Below are 26,205 nucleotides of genomic sequence, written 5' to 3'. Positions count from 1 at the left end.
TGTCAAAACACTAGGAGTATTCTGCTTTTTAATGTACAGATATGTCTGTCTAGCAGATGTGCCAAATGTGTGAATCATGTTAAATACCCAGATTGCTTACATATGTCTTTTAAAAGCAGCACACTTTATTCATTCATGAACTTATTTTTTTCTGAATGTACTGTTTCAGGCATCTTTAAGAGATTGTATAAGATTGTGTAGACTGCTTACAAATACAAATCGGAAGCAAAAAACTGATATGCCAGTGTATGAATGATAAAATACTTACCCACTTACTGGCATTATCCAGGGATAAACAGAATAAACCATGCAGCTTACAAGCAAGAATTAATAAATACATGAGTGAACACTAAAGTTCTTGAGCTTGACAAAGATGTGACATTCTTGCAATGACGATTGGGGGCTTTTGTTCATTATTTTCAGATGTGTAAAAGCTCTGTTACTTAATGAAGCAGGAGTCCAATTTTCTTCTATTACTAAGAAATCTTCTGTCTGATCTGGCCCTGTTTTTCCTCCTTGAGTTGAGTGTCTGCATGAAACATTTGTACAGCCCTTTAGTACCACCTGTTTCCCTGTGGAAGCCATATCAGTCTTTCAGTCTCTCTTTTTTCCCTTTTACTGCCATCGCTTTTATGTGCTCTGCTCTGTAATAACTAACAGTCCGCTAAACAAATGTTATCCTTCCTCCAGACTTTATGATCTCATGCTCTAATTATCTTTCTGCTATACTCTTCTGATTGTAGGTTGCTTCCATGCATTCAGCTAAGACCAGTTTAAAAAACTTACTATCCATTCTACAAGACTTTTTACATATTGCTTGCAATTTTAACAAATCAACTCAATTTAAGACACTCGAGACAGAATGTTTTATGGTATATTGTTGGTGTCTATAGCTTGAAAAAGCACTCTTAATCATCAGTATGTATGCAGTTTACTTATGATACTTGAATAACTGAATTTCCTGTAGTAAGTACTAATGGAGTGGGAATCCAGCTATATAAGCTACAGCTAAAAAGACAGAGAGAGAGAGAGAGACATAGCGAGAGAGAGAATACGCAGTTATATCCTGTATATGATATAAATAACAGTTGTGGAACATTAACTCATGTTAGTAAATCAAGCTTAATGGTTAAAGTTAACAAATGCTTAAGTGCAGATCATAATAGATCTCGGGCATTTCTTAAATGAGATGAAGTTTTATGCCTGAATACGTTTCATCAAAACAGTGATCATTGTATGTTGTATGTTTGGCCCTTCCAGTGTCAGTGTGATATACTGCTTTTGAAGTGCTGATGCCAAATTCCTAAAGGTTACTAGGAGATGTAGATTATGTGTACACCTTGTGGTGTTTTTGGAATTCAAAGACAGCCTTAATATGGTGCTGTTGCAGTCATACAGCATCAGGACCTGTCTCCGGCAAGTTGGCCTGGGGCTGCAGTTCCATTATCCGTCTTATTAATTATGCCCTGTATAATCCATTTTGTCTGTTGGAAATATAATACATGGCAGTAGCAATTAACATGTTTTCTGGCTGCAGAAATAAATCCTTGTGTTGGCACTGGTTTTGCAGCTGGTTAAGAAGAAACATTAGGAATAGCTCTCAAGAAGAGAATAATAAGTAACAATCCTTAACACTAGGTGTTACTAACACGAGCAGATCAGCTAAGATATTGTTTCAACATTTCCACATGGATAAACCTTCTTTTTGTTACTTGTAAAATACTGCCTTGTTTCATGTATTCTTCTCCTCACTGGATCTTCATACTTGATTCTGACAGCCATACTTATTTTGTAAACTGTGAATTAAAATGTGGAAACTGATATCTTTCTGTGTAAGAGTTTAGGATTGTATCAAAATAAAGTAATAGAACACTGCTATCAAAAGTTTTGCATTCATTGCAATGATTCAGATGTATTTCACTCTCTCCTTCTCTTTTAGCCATTCTGAGGAAGACTATCAATCAAGTACTGCTACCCTTGTTGAAGAACATAACAAAGATCAAAGCAACGGAATGAACATCAACAGAGAGGGGGGCATGCCCTCCAAGTACCAGTCATATTTAATGAACTCAAAAATATCGGGCTCTTCTGACAGGACTTCCAGCACATCTAGGGGTACATTAGGTACCAGTTTCACCCTGAAGTCAAACCAACTCCCAAGCAAGGCTGATGATGTAAGACATAGGATTCACAAAATGTCCCTTGTGTCAGAGGGCCAAAGCAGCAGAACTGGAAATGGTGAAAGAGACACAAATGATATGAACAAAAAACTAGGCCCACATGAGAGTTACAAATATTTGTCTTTCTTGGAGACTCTTAAGAGTCCCACAGAAAAAACGCCAGCAGAAAGTGAAAACTCCAATAAGGTGGGATACAGTTCTCTAGGAGAGCAGAAACCAGCAGAAAACAGAGCAATTCAGAATGGAACTATAACAAACAATCTTATTTCAACTAAAATTGATGCCAGAAATGAGAGAAAAGATATGGCTAGTCCAGCCTCTCAGAGTCCCATTTTCTATCAGCTTTACTCTTCAGGTAAAAATAAATCCATTTCAGCAGATGTCACGGGTGATATACAACATTGTGACCCATCCTCTGTGCCATCTAACTCAATCAGAACAGATCCAGTCATATTCCTGCCCCAAAAAGACTCAACTACACCCTTGCCAAATTTGAGCACACCATCTGGAAGACAGCAAGGCAGTGTGATACAAGAGAAAGTGTCCATTCAGCCAACTCCTAATAGCATATTAAAAAAGACTGAAGAGCTGTCATTAGTTGGGAAAGCATCTGGAAATAAAACAGGGGAAATTGCTACAGACCCAGAGGAATGCAGTGCATCTGACCTCAGTGAAGATGAATCTGTAAAAAGTGAAGATGAGGTTGACAATTTAGCAGACATGGAAGGTTTTGTGGATACTGTCCGCAACTTAGATTGTAATATTTTTGTAAGACACCATAGAGGACAAAGGCCTTTAAGGCCTACCCCTCCTTCTATGTTCTCCAACTTACCTCCAATTGAAGAAGATCAGATGTCATATCAAGGTGAAACCTCCCCTGATCCATGTTTAAAAAAGGAGGATGAGTTTATGTGCTCCATTTCAACTAAGGAAGATGAAAACTCAAATCTGAATAGATTGTTAACTCTTGTCCATAATGGACCGAAGGAGACAGTCAAAATGAATATATTAACTTCATCAGACAATGCTAAAAATGTGCCTTCTGGAAAAACAGAGGAAGTTACAAATCCCAATACATCTATAAAGAAGGATGCCTTAAACTTAAAAGAATTTTCAAAGCCTTTAACTCCTCATAACACAGAATTAAAGACTGCTAATAAGGAGATAATCCTTCCTTCAGAAGATCTGAATAGGAAGCCTGCAGGAAACATCCAGGATTCTTCTGAATTAAACATGAAGCCAGTTATATCCACCAGCATATCTAAAGAAAAAGAATTATCAAGTGCAGAGTCTTCAAGACCTCTATTGCCGAAAGATTTTGGATTAAAGAAGACAGCTGAAAAAGATAACCTAACACCTTTACAAATGATGAAAATGCAGACCGGTGAAGACAGACCAAAAATTGGGCTTCAAAGAGCTACAGCTGAAAAAAGTGTTGTTTTTCAGCAAGGTTCTAGGATAGGAGCACCAAGTCGATTCAGTTTTCCACCCACACCGCAGTTACAAGTGTCAGGGGCTCAAAGCAGAGACAACAACATTGATAACAGTACCTTCTCAAGTAGCAAATTAACAGATATTGGCCCTTTCAAACTACCTGTGAAAGAGATGGACAAAGACTTGAAGAAAGTTCCAGATGCATTGTCAAAATTTGTCTTACCAAGCTTGCCAAGTTTCAAAGACAAAAATCTTATAGCAGCCAGTAGCTCAACAATGGTGCCAAAGGATCCTTTGCTTCATACCACAGCAACATCTGGACATGATTTCCATTCATTGTCTCAAAATGGTTTGAATCCAGCAGTTGCCATTTCAGGGATTTCAAATGCTGCCTCATTAATGACTCCAGAAATAAAAGGAGTAGCAGTTCCTAGACAACCGATTTTATGGAGTAGACAGGTAAGTAAGATTATATATACTTACAGAGTACCTAATTTGTGTGGCAGCTAAAATGATGAATGGTCTTTGAAATGGCTGAAATCAAAATATGCTAAGACAAAAGACTTCTTTTAGGAGGGAGCTTCATAGTGTAACAATGTGTGGCATACCTTTGTATACTTAATTTTGCAAAAACGGGTGCAGGACATTGATTCAGAAGCAAGGAGTTACAACAGGGCACATTTCAAAATGGCAGTGATAGAATTACATTTCTGGATTATTTTTTCTCCTTTTTCCCACAGGTACATTTACATCATTGCTAAATTTATAATACTGAGTATAGCTATATATGTGGTAGGTGTGGTGAGGGGGAGTTCATCCCAAGACCATCAAAACTGAAAACTGATGCAGGTAATCATTTGAAACTTTGGAGTTTTAACCAGCACTACTGCTGAAGGTCCTTGCATTCTAGCTGATATACTAGGTGCAGCAGAAATAACAGTCTACTTTTCATCACTATGAGTTAAGACTATTTTTAACAGTTACAGCCTAATTTCACTGCTCACACTATAAATTTGTGTTAAAATTGCATACAGTAGATAAAAATCATCCGTGTCTGTTATGCACAGTTTTGAATTCTCTAACCAGCACAGTGATGTACATCATTCCATGTCTGTTATGCACAGTTTTTAGTTCTCTAACCAGCACAGTGATGTACATCATTCCATGTCTGTTATGCACAGTTTTGAGTTCTCTAACCAGCACAGTGATTACATCATTCCGTGTCTGTTATGCGCAGTTTTTTCTCTAACCAGCACAGTGATGTACATCATTCCGTGTCTGTTATGCACAGTTTTTCTCTAACCAGCACAGTGATGTACATCATTCCGTGTCTGTTATGCACAGTTTTTCTCTAACCAGCACAGTGATGTACATCATTCTGTGTCTGTTATGCACAGTTTTTAGTTCTCTAACCAGCACAGTGATGCACATCATCAGATAATATGTTGTCAGCAATATATAGTGATCAGTCAAATGCGTTTACAGATTTTTGTCATTTATTCATGTTCATGTAATCAAAACTTAACTGCTGTTAAGTCAGGTCAAAGACATAATACACTGTTGCAGAGTTTTGGTTTCCTCAGCCATGAAATAATCTCATTTTCTGGGATGACCATTTGTCTTCCTTTTATAAAAGTAATGCCATGTTTGTATTTTTAGGCAGTGAATTAATAGATTCAGCAAGTATAAGTGGATGTTTGAAGATAACATTTTTATTGTAGTTTTATGTCCTGAACCGTAATAAGCTGTAACTTTACAGATGGTCAGCTTTACCTGCTAGAAGATGTTCCTGGTATGAAACCCAAATTACTGATCAGACAGGCACAACATACTTGCCACCACAGATCAAGAAACTCTCCAGATGTCCACGTGTATACACACACACACACACACACACACACACACACACACACACACACACACACACACACACACACACACACACACACACACACACACACACACTGTCTCACTCTATATTTAATGAGAGGTTCTTGACGACTTAGAGCCAGAATTTCAGGGATCTAAGAAAACTCCATTTCAAAACTGAAATGAATTAGGTGCTGACACTGATTGCATAATACTAGTAAGTAATGTAACAAACTATTATATATACCCTGAAGACTGGGCAATAGTTAAAAATGTCATTGGACCAGGCTGCTATTAATAAATGGTACAAGTAAGCAGAATGCTAACCTCTGTACCCAATTCTTTGTATTCATAGTGGTTTGGCAGAGCAGCATAGGATAAGCATGTGAGCCGCTAATGAGTTTCTGACTCAAGTCCCGGATTTGTGTTCCTGTGTCTGCACTTCCATACTGTGGGAATCTAAAAATTTTACTTTACCAATAGAAGGCTGTCAGGTCATGATGGTAAGACTGAGCTTATCCCAATGACTGTTACCTGGCTAGCAACATAAGTAAAAATATAAAGAAAAAATAAGAAATAGGCTACTTGGGCTCCAGTCAGATAGGGTGAGGATTTTACATCTCACAGTATGTATGTTACTGTGATACAGTCTACATCATTAAAAGAGGACTATTCAAAGGTGAGACTCTTGTAGAAATAATTGGATGTCTTAGTTTCCCTAACGTCTGGTGCAAATTCTATTGACTGCAGGTAGAAAACATAGACATAAAGAGGTAATGATGCAAGTTTCACCTACTGTAGGTGCCATTAGTGATAGCATAGCACAGGTGTGTTTTTTTTTTTTTTTACTTATTTAACATTTGTTAACCAGGTAAGTAAACTGGTCAATTGACCTTGTTCAACCACGATCCAAACAAAAAAAGAAAAACAATAATATCATTGTTTGTGTCTTTCGGCTTTTCCCAGTTAGGGGTCGCCACAGCGGAACTCCGGTCCACTAATGATTGGCAGTTGATTTTTACATACCGGCTTGCCAGGCCTGATGCACAATCTTCAACGATGGTACGCCCATTCACGCATGTCTCCACGCAGAAGACGCTCTAGCTGAGAATTGAACCAGACAGCGTCTTACTGTTAGGCGACAACACTACTGCAGCACCACCAACGCAGAAAAATAATAATATCATTGATATACAAAAATCATTATATTAATACAGCAGCATGGGCTTAGTCTATTTTAATGGGATATTAATGAAAATTTTAAAACAAACAAGAATCAAATTATGAAACAACAAAAAATACAATTTCATAGTGAAGTAAAAGAAAGCAGTGATTTGTTGTTTATAAGAATTTATATTTATAAAATAGAATATATTCAGACAATTTTAAGACTGAGTAGCATGGATAGTAATAATAATAATAATAATAATATTAATAATAATAATTATAATTACTTTCTTGCACAATTGTGTAAGGCAGGAATGTACTTAAGTTCATATGGAGCAAAGCAAAGTTGAACAGGTTGGAAAATATAGAGGTAAAGTACCAACAACACTTTTTGAAAAGGAACTCTGTCTTCATTATGAAAGTAGTTGCATTTATTTTCTTCGAGAGACTTCTTAAATATACTAAGTTGGTTAATTTGTGTGCTCTTATCGGGGAGGCTGTTCCAAGTGCTAATTGTTATTTTGGAGAATAATGTTTCACAGGAGGATGGTTTGAAAACTGTTCTAAGTAAATGAATGCAGTCCTTGCTCTTGAGTGTGTGGGTGCGATTTCTAATGGACAGTATGTGAGGAGTACAGGACCATGGCAATTTGTGAAGAAGTTTAACATAAGAGTGTTAAGAAGCAAACTTGCCCTAGGTGCAATAGGAAGCTGGTTGCTTTTTTTGTAGTTTGAGGCAGTTCAGGTTAATAAATCATGGTATCTTACTATCAGCAATTTGACATAGAACAGTGTTTTGGGAAGAAAAGAATGTGTTAATCGGTGTGCAATATTTTAATCTAGGAAGAATGACATTATGGGTGTAACATGTCTAGCTTCAAAGGAAAAGCTGGATATTTTATAAGAGGCCTTCACTTGCACTAAACCATTGTTTGCATGGGATTCTGTAAGGTGGCTAAAGGAGAAGCTTTGATTAAATCTGATTTCTTGATATTATGATACCAAGTTGAGGGTAGTTGATCTCTGGAGGGATCAGTAATAATGATAGTTGTATTTTGTAGCTTGCACATTGTTCAGCAACAATGTAACTGCATTTTTTGTATCTTGACAGTTAATTTACTAGTATAGATCCAATTCCAAATTGTTTTAAAGTTAGCTTGAAGTGCAGTATTGAGTATACTATGTCTTATAGAGGCTTGGACAATAACAATGTGATCACAGGAAGATCATGTATAAAGAGAGAAAAGAACAGATCCTAGAACTGACCCCTGTGTGGTTCTTTTGTTGATGCTGCTTGTCCCTGTGGATTCTTCCAGAGAAAGTGATCAAAAAGTACGATTAGTAAGGTAACTCTGAAACCAGTTAATGATCACTGATGAAAATACTATGTTTTAAAGTTTAGTAAGTGATAAGGATTATTCAGCTGTACCAAATGCCTTTTTATATCTAGAAATATGACACCAGTAACTTTTTCTTGCTTCACACGAGACTAGATGTGTCCAGTTGAAGAGCAGATAGTTATATTTGTGATATAGTTAGGACAGAAACCATAATGTCCATCAGTAAGAATGTCATACTTTGTGATATATATTTGAATGTTTGATCATAAACTGTCATTTGGGAATTTTCATAAGGAAGGACATATTGGCAGTTGGAGAATGCCACTTGTTGTGGAGGATAAGGATTATGTAAAGTATAAATTGCAAGGTAGAGTTTTAGTGTTGAGAGTTAAACTGACATGTTCTTTGTTTACTTATTTATTTATTGTCATTTGATTGCCAGGAAAGTCCAACTGGCTAGGTACCCATTTTCTTTTTCTTTTTTTTTTAAACAAGAAGCATCTTTATTAATTTGTCAGGTATGATATAGGCAATCATACATTTATATAAATGAAAACAAATCATGTTGACATAACTTTACTTGCAAACATTATACTTCACAAAGCATTTTTTCATAATTGTAGTTGCAAACATTACACATCACTTATAATCTATCCAGTCATTGACAGTCAAACATTATACATCTCCTTCAAATCCTGCCTTCTTTTACACTTCATTCCTTCTCTGCATGTATTGTTCCCACAATTACCATTTTTTCCTGTGTAATTTGCCCCTACCTTTTTCTAAAGATCCCAATTCTAGTTGTTTCATCAGTGTTACTATAGTCAGTACTTCCATTATAGTTGGTTTAGACTTTGATCTCCATTTTCTAGTAATTGCTTTTTTGACAGCCACCATAATTAGACTCAGCAAGGCCTTACTATGTCTAGGCAATTCTGATTCTATATCATAGCTCAAAACAATTTGCTTAGTTACACCAGTTTGCTCACCCAGTATCTTTGACAGAGCACTCTGCAGGGAATTTTTAAAGTCTGCCAACTCAATACACTCCCAGAGAAAATGTTTCCAGTTATCTTTTTCTTCCCCATTATACTTCCAGCATTTGTCTACCTGAGGAAAAATACTCTAGAGTGTACTCTGGGTATAAAAATACCTATGTAAATATTTCCAAATAAAGATCCTAAATCTTCTAGATGTTGATGGATATTTAGGAAACATACATATATCCCACCTTGTTTATTTGTGAATTGCTTATCCAATCTCTCTTCCCAATCCTTTCTAACTTGTGATTGATTATTGTAGCTTATCATGCAATATTTTGCATGCTCTACTAATTATACCTTTTTAGCAGCAGCTTCTGTTCTAGATTCTACTAAAAACTTTACCAGTGCTGGTCTTTCACTTAAGATCCACCTACTTCTTTCTCTTTGCGTATACTCTATCAATCCTTGATAGGGAAGGCAATCTCTATCCTGCAGTCCAAATAAATTCTTGGCCTCCTCCCGTTCTATCACCTTTTCCTCTGTAATTATTTGCCCCCAATACCTTGGTTCTTCTACCAGTTTTCTCCAATAAATTCTAGCCCCATATTGCTTGTTGTCTGTATCCCTAATTGCAGTCATTCCTATTGGCAGAATCTCCTTTCTCCATTTGCGTGTTGGCTTAGTTCTTAGAATACTTTCTGCTAATTTCTAAATTTAACATTCTGCATGGTTATTGTTATTCTCTTTAAGGATCTTTATCAAAAATCCCAGTCTCTCAGTGTTTCTTGAGCTTCCCCCTGTTTTATCATCATCCATTTCCACTTTGAATTATCAATTTCTGCTTGTGCTATGTATAGGAGCCTTAAATGTGGAGCTCTGAAATACCCCTTCAAATCGGGTAATCCCAAACTGCCTTGTTCAGTTGGAAGAATCATCTTATCCCACTCGACTTTTGCCCTCTTCCCCTCCCAGATAAAATCCTGCAGCCCTTTATTAATTGCTATCCACAAATTCTCTGGTTGATAAAAAGTATGCCTGTTCTGTTATATGAAGATGTAATTTCTCAGTTTTTGTATTATCTTATGTTTGGTCTCTTCCCACATATACTTAGCTGCCACACCAGAATTCTTTTTAATCCACATTCATAAGTACTTAATTTTATTATGTAGCCATAAAAATGGATATTGCTGAACCAGTCTGTGTGTGGGTACATAATTTACAGCTATTGCATTTGTTTTAGCTTCATTAATTTTGTATCCTGTAAAAGATTGGTAACTTCCTGAAAATGTTCCACAACACTGAAATGTCCTTTCCTGATTTTATCAGGTATAAAATAATATTAAATAATGTTGTCAGCCAAGCCACTGAAGACAATGGAACCAATAAATAAAGACTTCTTTATTAAACAAAATAGGTTTATCTATTGTGTTTAATAATAAAATAATAAAGGAATATTTATTTATAGTTTCCATTGTCTTCAGTGGCTTGGTTGACAACATTGTTTGGTTATTTGTTGTGACTTTGATTTATAAAATAATAGCACCTGTAAAACAGAGCCACCTTTTCTTGGCTACCATTATATCCTTGAATTTCTGAGTCTCTTATTTTGTTTGCCAATGATTCTAAATATAGTTCAAATAACAAAGGGGAAAGTGGATACCCTTGACTGGTTCCTCTGCTCAAATAGAAACTATCAGAGAGGAACTCACCCACTTTAATTGTTGCCACTGATCCCTCATATATCCTCCTAATACATCTTATAATTTTATCATGGAATGCAAATGCCTCCATTGCCCTGCTCATAAACTCCCAGCTTTCTCTGTGAAATGTTTTCTCTGCATCGAGACCCACCAACAACAGTGGTATTTTCTTACATTCAACTTCCCTCTGGATCATCGGTGTTCTGTTAATGTTGTCAGATGTTTGCCTCCCCTCCACAAAACCACACTGATTTATGTCTATCAGTTTTGGCATCACCTTTGACATTCTTTCAGCCATTATAGGCATGCACGCTTTGTAATCATGGCTTAGGATTGAAATGGGCCTGTATGGAGCTGGATCTGATGGCTATTTGGGTAAGTGTGCATTTTCAGTGAAAGCCCTCAGAGAAAATCTCCAAAGTATTTCAAAAGCATTTAAGAACAATAATTTAAAAAATTTCAGAACTAATACAAACATCTGTACAGTTGAAATCATTATACTAAATTAGACATAATGTGACAGCATTGATTAAAACGGATACAAATTATACAATGATAATGTAATGTTTAGAGAACTGTTAGCCAGTTTAGAGAATTAAAGATAAGTTAGTATCCATAATCTATGTTTCTCAAGACACTTTTGAACTTCTGGTTTAAGTATAGTTTGGAAGTCAAAAAGGGGATACTGCGGGAAATTGTGTAAAGGTAAGTGGGTATAAAAGTAGATGGGTTGTTCAATATCATGTCTGAATAGGGAGGCAGGAACAACTATTTTCTCCAAGGTCTTTGATAACATATGTGATGAGAGGAGGAATATTGTATTATTTCATAAGCTTTATCTATCCACATTATTCAGCTTTGGCACGGTTAGTGCTGATGCAGGTATTATGCGTTAGCTTTTAGTATTCCATCTGTGTGTCAGTATTGGGAGGTTTTTTTCCCATTTACCCTGAGCCTCACCTCTTCCTTCTGTTAGCTATAAGATATTGTGTATGAGCCGTGATGCTTGTTTGCCTTACATTTTGCATTTTTAAAGGGATATAATGTATCCTTTATAGTAGTAAGAAGATTGTCTAATATGAATAGAGCTGTAATGGGATCAACTAACTGTAAAATGAGCTATAGCCTGTGGTCTGAATATGTGTAAATAATATTTAAGACGAAGGATTGGGAATGCTTCTGGTAAGAATTAGTTGAGGTGGTGAATTTTTATTTTTGAGTGACCAGGTAGACAGTATGGTGCAATTTGTACTGGACACAAGTTTCACACTGCATCCCAGGTCTGTTTGTCTCCATTTTCAATTGCATGCTAAGAACATTGAGGATATCTACTCAGTGCTTTTCCACTGTCCCAGACTGCCACAAAAACTGAAAGTGAGCGGGAAGTGAGTCTTCATAAAAAGAGAAGTTGTTACTAAATTCATTATATAGCAAGTGCTATTTTTCAATCCAAATGAGTTTACCAGATTTACAAACATCAACAGTGTAATGGTCAGAAGAGAAATATTCCAGCACTTAAAGGCTTTTCATCTAACTTGAGATAAAGTAATTGTGTAGCAGGATGTACATATAATAAGCCATACACTTTTATAGAGAAAAGTTTTTTTTTGTCTTCTGATAATAGTTATCAAAATTAATGTTAAAAATGAGCATCAACAAAAGATGAACAAGACAGTGCAAATGTTCATAAACAGGGGTTATAAAATAGATTTAATCAATGAAGTGGTGAAGAAGATGAACAGGAAAGAAGCTAAAAAACAGTATAAGGAACAAGGGAAAGCCAAAACTTTAATGAGAGGAGACAATAGTGAAAACTTTATATATTTTGTCACTAAGTGTAAACATTGTTCTCAGATCAATTTACAGACCTGATAAAATATTATTGGGGTATTTTGGAAAGAGATGAGTGGTTGAATTTTTTGAATGACATAAAACTAAGGTTTTCCTATATCAGAGCGAGAAATATCAAAGATTTTTTAGTTCATGGAAAATTCATTCACCCAGTGTTAGCAAGACAGCAAAGGGTGGTAATACAAGGTACTTTCCCTTGTGGAAAATGTATAAGATGCCAACATGTAGTAAGAAGCTTTCCCCAGATTAATGGTAGAAGGTTTCATGCACAAGGTTGTTTTAGTTGCAATAGTGAGGGGGTTATATATGCATTGAAATGTCCCTGTGGAAAATATTATATAGGGGAAAGTAAGAGAAGCGTCTCAACCGGGTTGAAAGAACACTTGAGAGATATTAGAAAAATAATGAAATTAGCCCAGTAGCTATACATTTTCAACAAGCACATAATAGTGATGCAACAGGGTTACAGGCAACAGTATTAGAACAACCCTACAAAGATAAAATTATGATATAAAAAGGCAGCTAAGGAGGAAAAAAAGCTATTTTAATTTTGAAATTTAATGTATTCCTTCCTAAAGGCATGAACAAAGAATGTAACTGGAAATGTTTTATAGATGTTATTTTAAGAAAATATGTTAATTGACTTATTGTTTAATTTACTAGATTGACTGTTTAATTAGTTGGCAATAATGTATAAGTAGAGAATTAGATAGGGACTAGATATACTCTGTTAAAGGCTTTCAGCCAAAGCCCTAGAGGAGAGAGAAGTTTGTGTTCGTGGAATCTTGCTTAATTAAAGTATTTTGAAATCTGTTGGCCTCTTCTTTGTGGTTCATCAAAATTAATGTTTCCTAGCTTGTTTTATCTTACCAATTAACTTGATGCTGACAAGATAAGTATTTTATCAATTACTCTGGTACAGTTCTACCAGACAAGAAAATTAATTAAACCATGAACTAAGTAAGTTTATTAGGTCCATAAATCTCTGCTTACCCACAATTGACTTACATCTTCACATAACTCTCAAATGTAACATTCTTGATCTTAGCTGATTACCATCAGTTTTAATTGCTCTGAACCAGAAGACTCTTCCTTGACATTTTAACAACCCTTCTTTATACTCTCTGAAGGACGTCTGTGCACCTCAGTAAATTTCCATGTTATTCATATTTAATCAGATTCCTCTTTATATCCCCCTAGTTTTCTCACCCACTTTTATCATTTATGTGGCATGTCTGCTGATCATACAACCCATCACACTATTCTGAGATGATGTCTCACATCTTTTCCCTTTCTCTAATAGCCAGAAACTCACCTTTTCCACCACCTCAGTGTTTTCCTCCACAGCCCATTTTCCAGTTACCTTGCCAATCCCCTTTCAACCTGATATGTGTATATATATATATATATATATATATATATATATATATATATATATATATATATATATATATATAGGTTCCCTATTAGAAGACCGAAGATCCATTCTTTCGAATGAGTCTTGGTCGAACTCAAAAGCCTGAAACGGCAAAATATAGAAGTGGCTCTTGAGCAAATTCTTTCCCCGGGAAAGAATTCACTTGGTCGCTTCATTACTTTGCTGTTTTTGGCACTGTAGTGTGGTCTTGGAGTTGGTATATTTAAGTAGGGGGGTTGAGGGCTTAGCCCCCTACTTAATGTAATGTTTAAAGTGTTTGTTTTTTTTTTTTTTTGTTGGAACAGCGATTTTTTTACCCTAGGAAAAAATCACTGTTCTGACAGTTCAAAACTGTAAGCTTTCGCTTCCATAGGGTCGATTAATCACCGTTCGCTTTTTTAAGTGTTCAGTGATCTAATATAGATGGGTCTATATTAGAGCACCGAAGTCTTAAAACTTTGAATGTTTTGATATTGACCCCAATTCACGCTGAAAATATCGAACATGCAGAACAGCTAATTTTTTCCCTTCCGAAACACATACACACAACACAAGCACACCAAAAAAACAGCAATTCATACACATACACTTAAAATCCTACATCTAACCCTAAACTGTACATACACTACTATCTATCCACTTACCTTAACCCAAACCCTAACCCTAAGGTCCGTCACTATCACACACTCACCTCACCCGTGCGCTAACCCTAACTCACCTACCCCACCCTAACCCTAATGTCTGTCACAATCGCACACTTACCTGACCCGCACCCTAACCCTAACTCACCTAACCCATGCCCTAACCCTCACATCCACAAAATCGCACACTTACCTGAACCCGACCCGTAACTTTCCACCACACTTCTGAAAATAGCAAAGTGACAGAAACGGCCAACTGAATTCTTTCCCTAGGTAAAAAATTGGTGTTCTGCAGCTTCACTATTTTCAGCATTCTCTGAATAGGGGTCGATATTAGAACATTCAAAGTTTCAAGACTTCAATGTTCTAATATGGAGCCAGTATAGACCCTATATATACATACAGTGGTCAAGACGGTGTGATGGTTAGCATTTCAGCCTACTGTGCTTGTATTCCCAGGTTTTATTCTGGATGGTGAAGTGATGCAGCAGTTTGTGTTGTCACTTCACAGCAAGACATTTTTTCGGTTCAATTCTTGGCTGGGGTGGCTTCTGTGTGGAGTCTGGATGTCCCTCCTGCATTCATGTGGGTTTTGTCTGAGTGCTCTGGTTTCTTGAAAAGAAGAAAATACCAAATAATCAGAAGCCAAAAAGAACAGTCCGACTACCTTGTGAACGACGATTTATTCCAATATGTTGAGCCCATTCTTCCTCACTAAAGTGTCTTCCTCAGAGCAATGTAAAACAAACACCCATTTCTTTTTATACTCCACCCTAATTAAACAATTAAGTCACTAATTGTTAAAACCATCAAAAAATATATCAAGTAATACAGTTAAAAGTACATTTAAAACAGACAAAACACATTCAAAAATAGTGATTAAAAACTTTGACATGGAATGTTCATTGTTTTTATATATAACTTAATATATGAGGGGAAAAAAAATATATATATATATATATATATATATATATATATATATATATATATATATATAAAATGTTGGGTTACCAACATAATTTATATGTCGCTCATTTACCACAAAATATTAAGCAACTTTAAAATACTCGAAATAGTGATCATTTCATTTATTCCAGGGTAATGGGAAGCATTTAAAAACAGTTTCCATTTTAATTCCATAATATCTAGATGCACATCTAATTTTCTTCCCTGCACATCTTTTTGCAGCTGTTGCACCACCATAAACTTAAACATGTCCTGCGTTTGTATGTATATGTCTGTACAATGGACTTGTGATTCTATTATTCCTTATATCACCTAGATGTTCACCTATCTTGACTTTAAATTTCCTACAGGTTGTCCCAATATAAAATACGGGCCAGTCCTGACATTTAGCCATATATGTCACATTGGTGGAATTACAGTTAAAATATCCATTTATACATATTGTTCTTCCATTTAACTTAAAATCTTTCCCTGTTTACAAAATGAATGAACAGTACATACAGCTTTTGCACTTGAAATTACCCATGGCTCTGTTAACTGTTACCTTCTCAACCCTCCTTTCTAAAATGTTCTTGAAAGATCTGCCTTTCCTATATACTATTTTGGGAGTTCTGCCCACCTTCTGTGCAATATTCTCATCAAATTGTAATATCTTCCAATTTCTTTGAATAGTATCAGTTATAATACTGGCTTCACTGTTGTATGTTATTATTAAACTCATACATATATTGGTTTTGTCTGTGTGGCCCACCATTGAAAAATGCTCCCCTGAATAAACATTATTTGCATAATCCAAAATGGGCTTATACATTCTCATATCCCGCTTATTTTTAAACTCTGTAGATATAGCTGACAACAAGTTATTTGGGTAATCCCTCTGCCAAACATCTGCAATATGAAATCCACCTCACATAAAAATTCTTCATATTGGTGGACAATTCTGGCTGCCCACACCAATTGACCCTTGACTACAAATTTCATTTGATGGTACGGGTGCCAGCTGATATAATCCAAATATGAATTGGAAAAGGTAGATTTTCTGTAGATGTTAATGATAAACTTTTTGTTGCTTGTGTCAATGCATAGGTCAATGTCCAGATAAGTGATTTTTACCATATTATACTCATAAGTGAATTTTAAAAATTCAACTGACTTATTTATATATTCTAAAAGTTCTATTAATCTTTGCTCAGTTCCTCTCCAAATAAGGAACAGGTCATCCAGGAATCTAGTATAATGCACTATGTCAGTTTCAAAAGAACTTTTCATTAGGAATTCCTGTTCCCAAAATGACATGACCAAATTCACAAAAATGGGGGCACATGCGGCCCCTATTGCTACACCCTTCATCTGTCTATAATACTGGCCCTCAAAGAAAATATAATTAGTCTTTAAAACTACCTCCATCAATGTGATGAACTTATTAGTCTGATCTTGATCAAAAATGTGTGTCTTATTCAATTGCTGTCAACCCATGATAATCCAATTTCATGACGTATAATCGAAAAAAGATTGGTTACATCCACAGTCACCAAAATTAAATCAGGGGTAACTTCAATTGCTTTTAACTTTTCCAAAAACTGCCAAGAATCTTTACTGATATAAGTAAATTTCTCCAAACTTCTTTGCAATATGTTATCCAGATATTTACTGATAATGCAAGTTTTGAATCTTTTTCCATCCACAATAGGCCTGAATTTAGGATTTTTCAGACCTTTGTGGATTTTCAGAATACCAAATATATTAGACACCATGGGATGTTCATTTAACATGTAAAAATATTCAGATTAATTAATTTGTCCTTGGAACAACATGTCGCTTAATAATAAATCTATTTTGTGGTGAGCAACTTTAACTTCATTTAGGGAACTCTCTTCATAAGTACTATCTAACAGTAGGGCATTCATCTCTTTTAAATAGTCCCCTTTATTCATGGCTACCACGTGGTTGCCTATGTCAGGTTTCATGAATCGTACATTTTTATTATTTATAACTCTACCCAACAATTCCTCTTCTTCATTATTTAAATTTTTTACAGATTTCAACAACTCATTACTCCTCACACTATCACCATAAAAGTGCCTTCTGTCTTTTTCACACATTTTTTCAAATAAGCCAACCACATTGTTTAAGGGTGGATTAAATACACTTGGTTTCTTTAACTCTTCTGTATGTGCATTGTGTAACTCACCACTGGAATTAAACCAAACTCTCAAATTTAATTTTCTAGTATAACACTTGAGATCAACTACTGTGTTTACTACATTTCCTTTTCTGCTAGGGACAAAGGTGTAACCTTTTGCCAATAAATTGTCATGGTCAGCAGTTAAATCAATACATGAATAATTATAAATTTTAAAATCTTTTTTTATCATTACAAACAATCACAGGCTCCAAACCAATTTCATCATTCATAACCTGTAACAATATTTCCAATTCAACACCTTGACTTAGCTCTTGGGAAACAGACAATTCATTTGATATTATATTACCATTATTAACACTGTACATACTGCTTGCATCGCTATTGCATTCAATATGCCCATCCATTACACCAGATTCTGCTCTATTACTATTTGCATTGAAAATAATAAGATCATTAATATTGCCGCTGAGTCCAATACACATACATGATCCAAGATACCATCAACATTGTATAAGGCAACAAAGAACAAAGACTATGGTGTAGGTAAACCGGTCCTCCAAAAAATAAATCATACAATATCACAGTCAAAGGAGGCAGTGGAACACAGCAGTAAAATTCAAGAATTTAATCCTAGAACAAACAGTAGAACAAACAGTAAGCGCTTTCACAGCAGCAGCTGCTTCATCAGACAAATAAAGATCCAAACTGTAGTACTTTTAAACAGCAAAATAGCCAATTAGCATGCAAAAACAATTATGAATTAACAAGAGCCCTTAAAACCACACCACAAAATGCAGCTCAAAGCTCATTGTGTAAATACAAAAACATTTAATTCATAAAAACATATAAAGCATTTCATTCATCACCTTACACATGTGACCTGGAATGGACCTGTCTTCAGTCTCTGTCACAGTTACCTTCCTTTATACCAGCTTGTTCACCATAAATCAATGCATCCTACTAGCTAGATTGAATTTCATCCTAAATAACGTATAGTTATTGTTTTATCCTTTGCAAAGTCTCCACAGCGCTACCAATTTCTGGTCCATCATTATATATCTTGGTTCTTATGGCACTTTGTATGAAATTCACACCACCTTTATAGTCTAACTTGGTATATAACACTGCGCTAGAAATGTCTCCAACTGTTACTGTATACAGTTCATCTTTCTTCTACTCCATCTGTCCAAAAATTTTCTAAATAGCCCAGGACTTGTATGTTGAGCACTTATAGTTCCCCTAAACTGCAGAGAACTCTGTTATCTTACACCTTATCTGTTCTGAATAAACGTCCCCCATTCATGCCATCCCACCTCCATCCCACGTTTTCTGTTGATCAGTATTAAATCCCCATTCTTGCCCCCTTTCTCACAATCTGCCAACACAATTCCAGACATCTGCTTTACAGTTTAACTGCCTTTACCCTTCTAAACTGTAGCTCTTCTAATGTAACCATTTCCACTTGTTTCCCTTTCAGATATACCATCATCTTCTCAGCTAAATGGTTTATTCAGTGCTTTGCCAAACAAACTCTCACTGTTTTGTTTACTCTCCACTCACCAGCTTATGTTTACTTTTCTAATTCTATATGGTCTTCCTGCTTCACTTTTCATCCTGTGTTTTCTCCTTCAAAGCTGATCAGAAGAAGGCTCTTGGGTATCACTGTAGGCAGAATTATTACTTACCCCCCTTGCTCTAATGCTGCTTCTGAGACTTTGTTTGGCGTGGTTACCTAATGACAGTTGACCCCCCCCATCAGCTTATCAGTTGGCTCATTCTTTCCCTTAAGAGAGTAATCTGCTTGGGAGGGGATCAGTATTTTGTCTTTACGGTCATATGAAGAGAGATATTATGAATCTCTCAGACCAAATGTCTCAGGCTAGTGTGAACCTAGCAGTGAGCAGCATATTAACATCACCAAGGATGATGCCACAATATGAAAACAAGATGACTGATTTTAACAACTGGCTGTCTTTCTGGTGTCATTCTAAGGAGATCCAATCAATATTTGCCAGCTTGGGAGGATATGGACAACAGACCACTTTTCTTTTTTTTTTTTTTTTTTTTTTTGCCAGGGATGGTCTGCATCTATCTTCTCTAAACTTTTGAATACTGGCTAAAACTTCGTCTGCCCCCACAGTGCATCTTTTATAATAACAAATTGACAAACCTACTGACATAGCCAAATCTACTCACCTGAAACTCAAGCTATTACTGTTCAATGACAGAAGCCTAATTAAAAAAAAAAAACTACACTTCCTCCAAGCCCTCCTCAACTCAAGAATGCAGCCATCTGTGCAGTTACTGAGACATGGTTTAAAGCAGCAAAGAATACCCCAGCAGTGTTCCAGTTTTATAGAACAGTAGCTTCATAGACAAGGGCTAAGGGTGAAGGTGTCTCAATATACATCAATAACATACAAACTTCTAGGTTGGCCAAACATGATGACGTGCTGGAGTTCCACCTTGTGCAGATCACCATAGTCAAATTCCTGTACCATAGATAGCTATAGGTCACCCACCATCTCTCAAGAAGCTCACAGTGCATACTTGGACCTAGTGGAGACATTCATCATCCAGATTAACACCCTATTCATGGGAAACTGTAATTACCAGAAAAACAAGAATGTGGTGTAGATAATTGGTTCAGCCAACAACTGAACAAGAATAAAACAAAAACAAAAGAGGATGAACCAAACCACAGCAGGCAACAGATAAAAACGAATTCCGTTTAATGGAATTCTTTTTTTATCTGCTGCCTGCTGTAGTTTGGTCCATCCTCTTTTTTTTTTTTTTGCTTTAGACTGTAATTACCCCCTACAAACTGGGAATCCTACATGGCCTAAAATCTACAGACACAGAGATTCCTTGGCTTAATACATACAAACACCTGAATCCAAACAGTGAATATGCCAACTAGAGGCTCCAGCATACTAGACCTTGTACTCAAAAATACGAAGAGAACGCTGCACCTCACCCACCCCCATTGTCTTGTCCTCCCTGGTAAGGTCAGCTCATAAATTTACCTCCTTTGGGATCAAAATCAACTCCATAATCACTGCAAAACTGGTAAATGTCAGGAGCTATTCCAAGGCAAACTACCTTTTATTACATGATGATTTGTCAAAATTCATTGCTCCTCGAAACCCAGAGGACACAATAGCCCATGCTGAATTGCTCTCAAAAATATGTACAGCCATGTTTATGGCTGCATAGAGGCTGCTGTAGCTACCAGAAGTAAGCTCAGAGGTAGCCCTAGTTACAAACCACCCTGGTGGCATCCCAGATTAAACAGGATATGCAACAAAGGGAAAAAGATTCTAGCATAAATCAGGAACTGTAATTCCCATAAAGATAAAAAAATCTATCTGATCAAACTAAATAGGCAACAAAGAGTGTTAGTTAAGTAAAACCAAGCCAGCTTTGAGGATAACATAGCCTCCCCAGATGGAAGATAACCATAAGGCCTTCTACAGCTATGTCAGAAACCTCAAGGGCAACACACAGCAATGTGCTGAACTGGTGGTTAATGGTGCCACATTCACCAAGGCTGGCAATGTAACAAACCTGTTAGTGGAAAAATTCAGTTCCACCTTTACCCCCTCTCACCCCTCAGCCATCCCCCAAGAAATACCCTCAAACATAATCCCTCCAACTATAACTAGGGAGCATGTACTGGCTGTACTCACTAAAGTTAAGAATGCAACCTCTATAGGCCCTGATAACATCCTGGGATGCCTGCTGAACAGTCTAAAATGAGGACCTTCAACAGATCCTGCAAACTACAGACCTATTTTTCTGACTAGTCTTGCTTGCTAAGCTATGGAAAGAATTATCATAGAAATTATCAGCAAGGACACAGGAGATAGCTAGACACTGGATCCATCCCAATTTGGCTTTATCAAAGGAAGGTCATGCTTACTGAACTTGGTGGACTTCTTTGAAAAGGACACTAAGGCAATGAATGAGGGGAAAGCAGTGCGTACTGTCTGCCTAGATTGGGCTAAAGCATTTGATATAATATCTCACTCAGGCATTGTGAACAAATTTACATGACTAGGCATAAACCCTTCTGTAACACACTATACAGCTAGCTAGCTCATGGACAGGACCCAAGAGGTTAAGATCTGTGAGACCACCTTCTCAAAGAGGTTGGTCACCAGTGAAGTCCCTCACAGCTCTCTGCTGGGCCTGCTCATCTTTGTCATCTACTTTTTGAAGGTCAAATGCCAATGTCAAAGGTCTCTGGCTGGCAAAGTTGGCAGATGCTTGCAAACTGGGAGCCATCATTGAATCCCTGCAAGACAAAAACACCCTTCAAGAAGGTCTAAGACCAATATACACTTAGTGCCAAAGCTGTGACTTAAAAATCATTGGCAAGAAATGCATTATAAAACTTTTTGGAAAGTTTGCTATCCCAGTAACTATGTCATCAATAAAACTACCCCTAAAAGTTGATTCACTAGTCAGGAATCTGTGAACTGAACTCATGTAGATAGTAACCTAGCTTTTGGCTCACGTGTCTAAGGTAGTAAGAAAATATTTCTGCGTTGCTCATCTTAAAAGTAAGGGCATGGCATCTAGGTCCAGAGAGGTTATTTTGCCACTGCACATGGCCCATATCAGACTAGAGTATAATGCCACCTTTTGGAATGTACCTGATGAGACACATGCAGCAAATGGAATATCCACCAAGGCTCCTTATAAAAAGAATACAGGTAGTAAATGCAATGTCCTACGCTGACTGCCTAAAAGAACTGTTTCTTTACTTGATACTATACAGACTTGTGAGAAGTTATGTTTGCCTGGTGTACAAGGAATCTGCGGACTCTGGTTTAATGAACGTTCTGCACATCCACAAAACAAACAGCATCACAACTACTAGATCAAAAGTCCTAAATATTTAGGGTTGCTACCTTTTCAAATGGCCAAAGTGGGACAGGTGGTAACCCTATAAATATTGCTGCAATATAATGGACATGTCAGAGATACAGACACATTTCTCAGATAATGTTCATTCTCTGTAACAGGCTCTCTATCCACGTGAAGAAGAGTTCCTCCCTAACCCTATTTAAGTGCAACTTGGACCAAAGGATGGGTAACCAGAAATTCACCCCTGGTCTGGCACCTATGTCTCTGACGGATGGATGCAGTTAGTAAATCACCTATGTAAATCAAATTTGTGAGTCAGATTCCAATTGCACTCTTGGTTTATAGGGGCGCTAGTGGTCATTAGCCTAGTATACACCTATGAACCTAAAAGACAAACAAAATGTCAGGGTATTTCTGTTTTGTTTCCTGAGTTTTTCCACAAGTCAAAATTACCCAGTCAGCAATGTGATAGACATCTAGTTAGTGGGGCTTTACTATGGCAGTTGCAATGGGAGCAATAGTTGGTTCTTGTATAGTGCAGACTAATAGCTGGTAGTACTGTTTGTTATTTAAACGCTGTGTTTGATAAAGATGATGGTAGAGCAGGTTTAGAGTTTTTACTGAGGTCAATCACAAGAGAAGAAACTAGTATGTCATGAGAAGCATTATTAGGAATGTTTGACAGAAGAGAGATTTGTTTTTGTAGTTAGAGATGTATATTCATATTAGGGAATATGTTTAATTAGGCTGTCACTGCACCTCATGCTTTGAGTCAAGTTTAATTTTAATCAGGGTGCGAATACATGGTGTTAGGCTAATCTGAATCACTTGCTGCATGACGAGGCAGGCAGACCATGGATTGAATTAATTTGCATAGTAAAGCATTATGTCTTAAAATACTGGGTTGGGAGGGTGGCCTAATGGTTAAGGTGTTTGCCTTACAAACACAAAGTGCAGGGTTTGAGTCTCACAAGGGATAATTGGCTAGGCTTCCAATGGCTCGCAAGGGCAGTTAGCTTAGTATGAACCTATGATTCCGATAACTATAAGCATCCCTCTCAGCTGTCTCTGATTTTCAGAGGTGTAACTGAATTCACCTCAAATATTTAATGTGTTCCTCCTTAAGTGCTGATATTTTGAGACAAGGTGGCAGATTACAGTTAAGTAATAATGGCAATCAAAATTACAGACTCTTTTTTAATTTAAAAATTAATTAAAGTTTTGTTATTTTATCAACAGATTGCATGTCAGGGTGGTCGTTTGCATACGAGTCAATCAATTTCTTGTATGCACGATGCCATCAGCAAATCTGCATTTCTATCATATGCAGTATTTGCATATGACATCACATCTCTGGCGAATGTCAGTCACATAATTCCCGCCCACACAAGCACAGTCCTGCCTCCTTATCTGCTTTCAGGATCTATGTCTCAGTACAATCTGATTTACTTTAGTATTTACAGACATGGCCTTTTATATTACTACAGGGTATTTCTGAATGATATTGTAGGTTGCTGTCAGTGTTTTCCTTATTTACCAGTCATGTAACATGTTTCAGACAACCAGATATATCATTTTTGTTACTGAAATACTTTTACATTGAGAACAAATATCACAGATATAAGGGGAGAAGCATTGTTACATTTGTTTCTAAAGGAAAATGTATTTTTTAATTCAACTTACTATCAGTTATAGGAAATATAATTGGTTAAGCATGAACACACATGCACATGTGTGCACATGCATATTTCAGTCATAGGTTCATAGGTTCATAGGTTAGTACTAGGCTATCAGCCCTAGGGCCTATACAAGCCTAGCCATAGCAATTCCCTGGCTATTTCTTCCCACATTATTTACTTTCCTGGACCCCTGTCTAGCAGGGTGACTGACGTGATCCCTGGGGTGAATTTCCTTTCTCCCATCCAATCGTCAAGGTTCCTCTTGAAGAGGTCCAAAGAGGCACTCTGCTTGACGTGTATGGGCAATCTATTCCAGAGTCTGGGGAGTCTCTGTGTCAGGAACCCATCCCTCCAGCATGTTTTGTTTATTGTGATGACAAGGTTTAGATCCCTGGAGCGTGTAGCTCTGAGGGATTGGGATTTCTTTAAGTGTAGCATGTCCAACAGCTCTGGGTTTGACATGGCCTTGTATGTTAAGCAGAGATTGCCTCTGAGTAGACGATATGCGACAGAGTATAGCTGGAGTTTTTTAAGGCGGTCAGCGTAGGGCATCTGCTTTAGGCCTGTGATTCTTTTAGTGAGGTATTTCTGAGGCCTTTCCAGTTGTTGCAGATGTCTTGAGAGGTACATACCAAATGGGGCGTTGTATTCTATAATGGGTCTAATGAGGGATGAGTACAGTGGGACAATGACCTCCTTTTTCTGGATGAAAAGCCCTTCGTGATGAGGTGTGCCACATAGAAGGATTTCCTGACTGTTGTGGCGATGTGGTTATCAAAGGTGAGACCACTGTCCACCTGTGTCCCTAAGTCTCTTATTACACTTTCTGTGTTTAGTGTACTGCCACCTATATGGTAATTCATGGATACATGTTTTTTCCCAAAGGGGATAACAATACATTTCTTGGTATTGAGCTTGAGCCCATGGCTCTGGCACCAAGCATCTGTTTCTGTAAGGCCCTTTTGTAGAGTATCCACATCATTTGAGAGCATTCCCTATAATGATGAAGTACTGAAATTCAGATAAGAACCTGCTTGATTCACTTTTCTCTTCCACGTGTTTCACTTTTTTATGATCCACAGATAGTGAGCGTTTATCTACAGAGTGGTTGTTTGCACTTTACAACTGATGTATTTTGTGTTTTTTCTCAATACGATAACAAGCAATATCTTGTGAGTGTAAATAATTAAGTTATGGCATTATGAATTTGAGGTGGAAAGTGACATAACACACTAATAATTTTTATACAGCAAAGACATTACATTCCTTGAAGGTAGAAGCAGCCTATAATGAATTTATATAGTTACTGCAAATAGCTTGATGTTTGTAATGTTTTGTATCTCATATTTCACTACCATATTTGAACCAACAATTAGCATGCAGCAGTTCTATTGTTCATATAACTGATGCATTTGTTTGATTTATAGGTATGGAGTGAGACAGCACTGTTTTAAACTCACAGTAGTATTCATACAGGGAGAAGTTTTCCATGGTGTGAATAACTGGTGCTCGGCCTTGTGTACACCTCATTTAGTAACACAGTTCAGAAGCTTAATGATGTCCAGTTTGTTCATTAATACTGCTTACTTGTTCCTCTTTTCGATTTGTATTCTGTGACTGTGACTGAAGGCACAAAAATGTGGCGACTTTTCAATATCTCAGTTATTAGACAGACGTGCTGCACATTCAACCATCTGCTGGATGCTGATTTGGTTGTTGTTGTTCTTGAGTCTTTCAGCTTATCCCAGTTAGGGGTCGCCACAGCGGAACTCCAGTCCGCTAATGTTTGGTAGTGGATTTTTACGTGCCGTGTTAACAGCCCTGCCGCACAACCTTCAACGAAGGCACGCCCATTCACGCATGCCTCCACACAGAAGACGCTCTAGCTGGATGCTGATTTGGTGCTACAAAGTAAATAGGTGACCTGAGAGTAAACTCTATGTGTGTGCGTGTTTGTGTG

General features: G+C 36.9%; 1 protein-coding gene across 1 annotated transcript in view; it reads left to right on the top strand.

The window, feature by feature from the left end:
- The window catches only part of CRYBG2 (crystallin beta-gamma domain containing 2), a 1,696,066-nt gene that overhangs the window by 881,175 nt on the left and 788,686 nt on the right, over positions 1–26,205 (top strand). The window contains exon 4 of the mRNA XM_044084069.1: positions 1,940–4,073. Within this exon, the coding sequence (XP_043940004.1) occupies positions 1,940–4,073 (2,134 nt within the window). The remainder of the gene's footprint in view (positions 1–1,939; positions 4,074–26,205) is intronic.

This window comes from Protopterus annectens, chromosome 1.part1, assembly GCF_019279795.1.
Source record: "Protopterus annectens isolate FY-2018-M chromosome 1.part1, PAN1.0, whole genome shotgun sequence".
In the NCBI taxonomy this organism is placed as follows: domain Eukaryota; kingdom Metazoa; phylum Chordata; order Ceratodontiformes; family Protopteridae; genus Protopterus; species Protopterus annectens.
The sequence above is the reverse complement of the archived record's forward strand: the minus strand, read 5'-3'. Positions and strand labels throughout refer to the sequence as shown.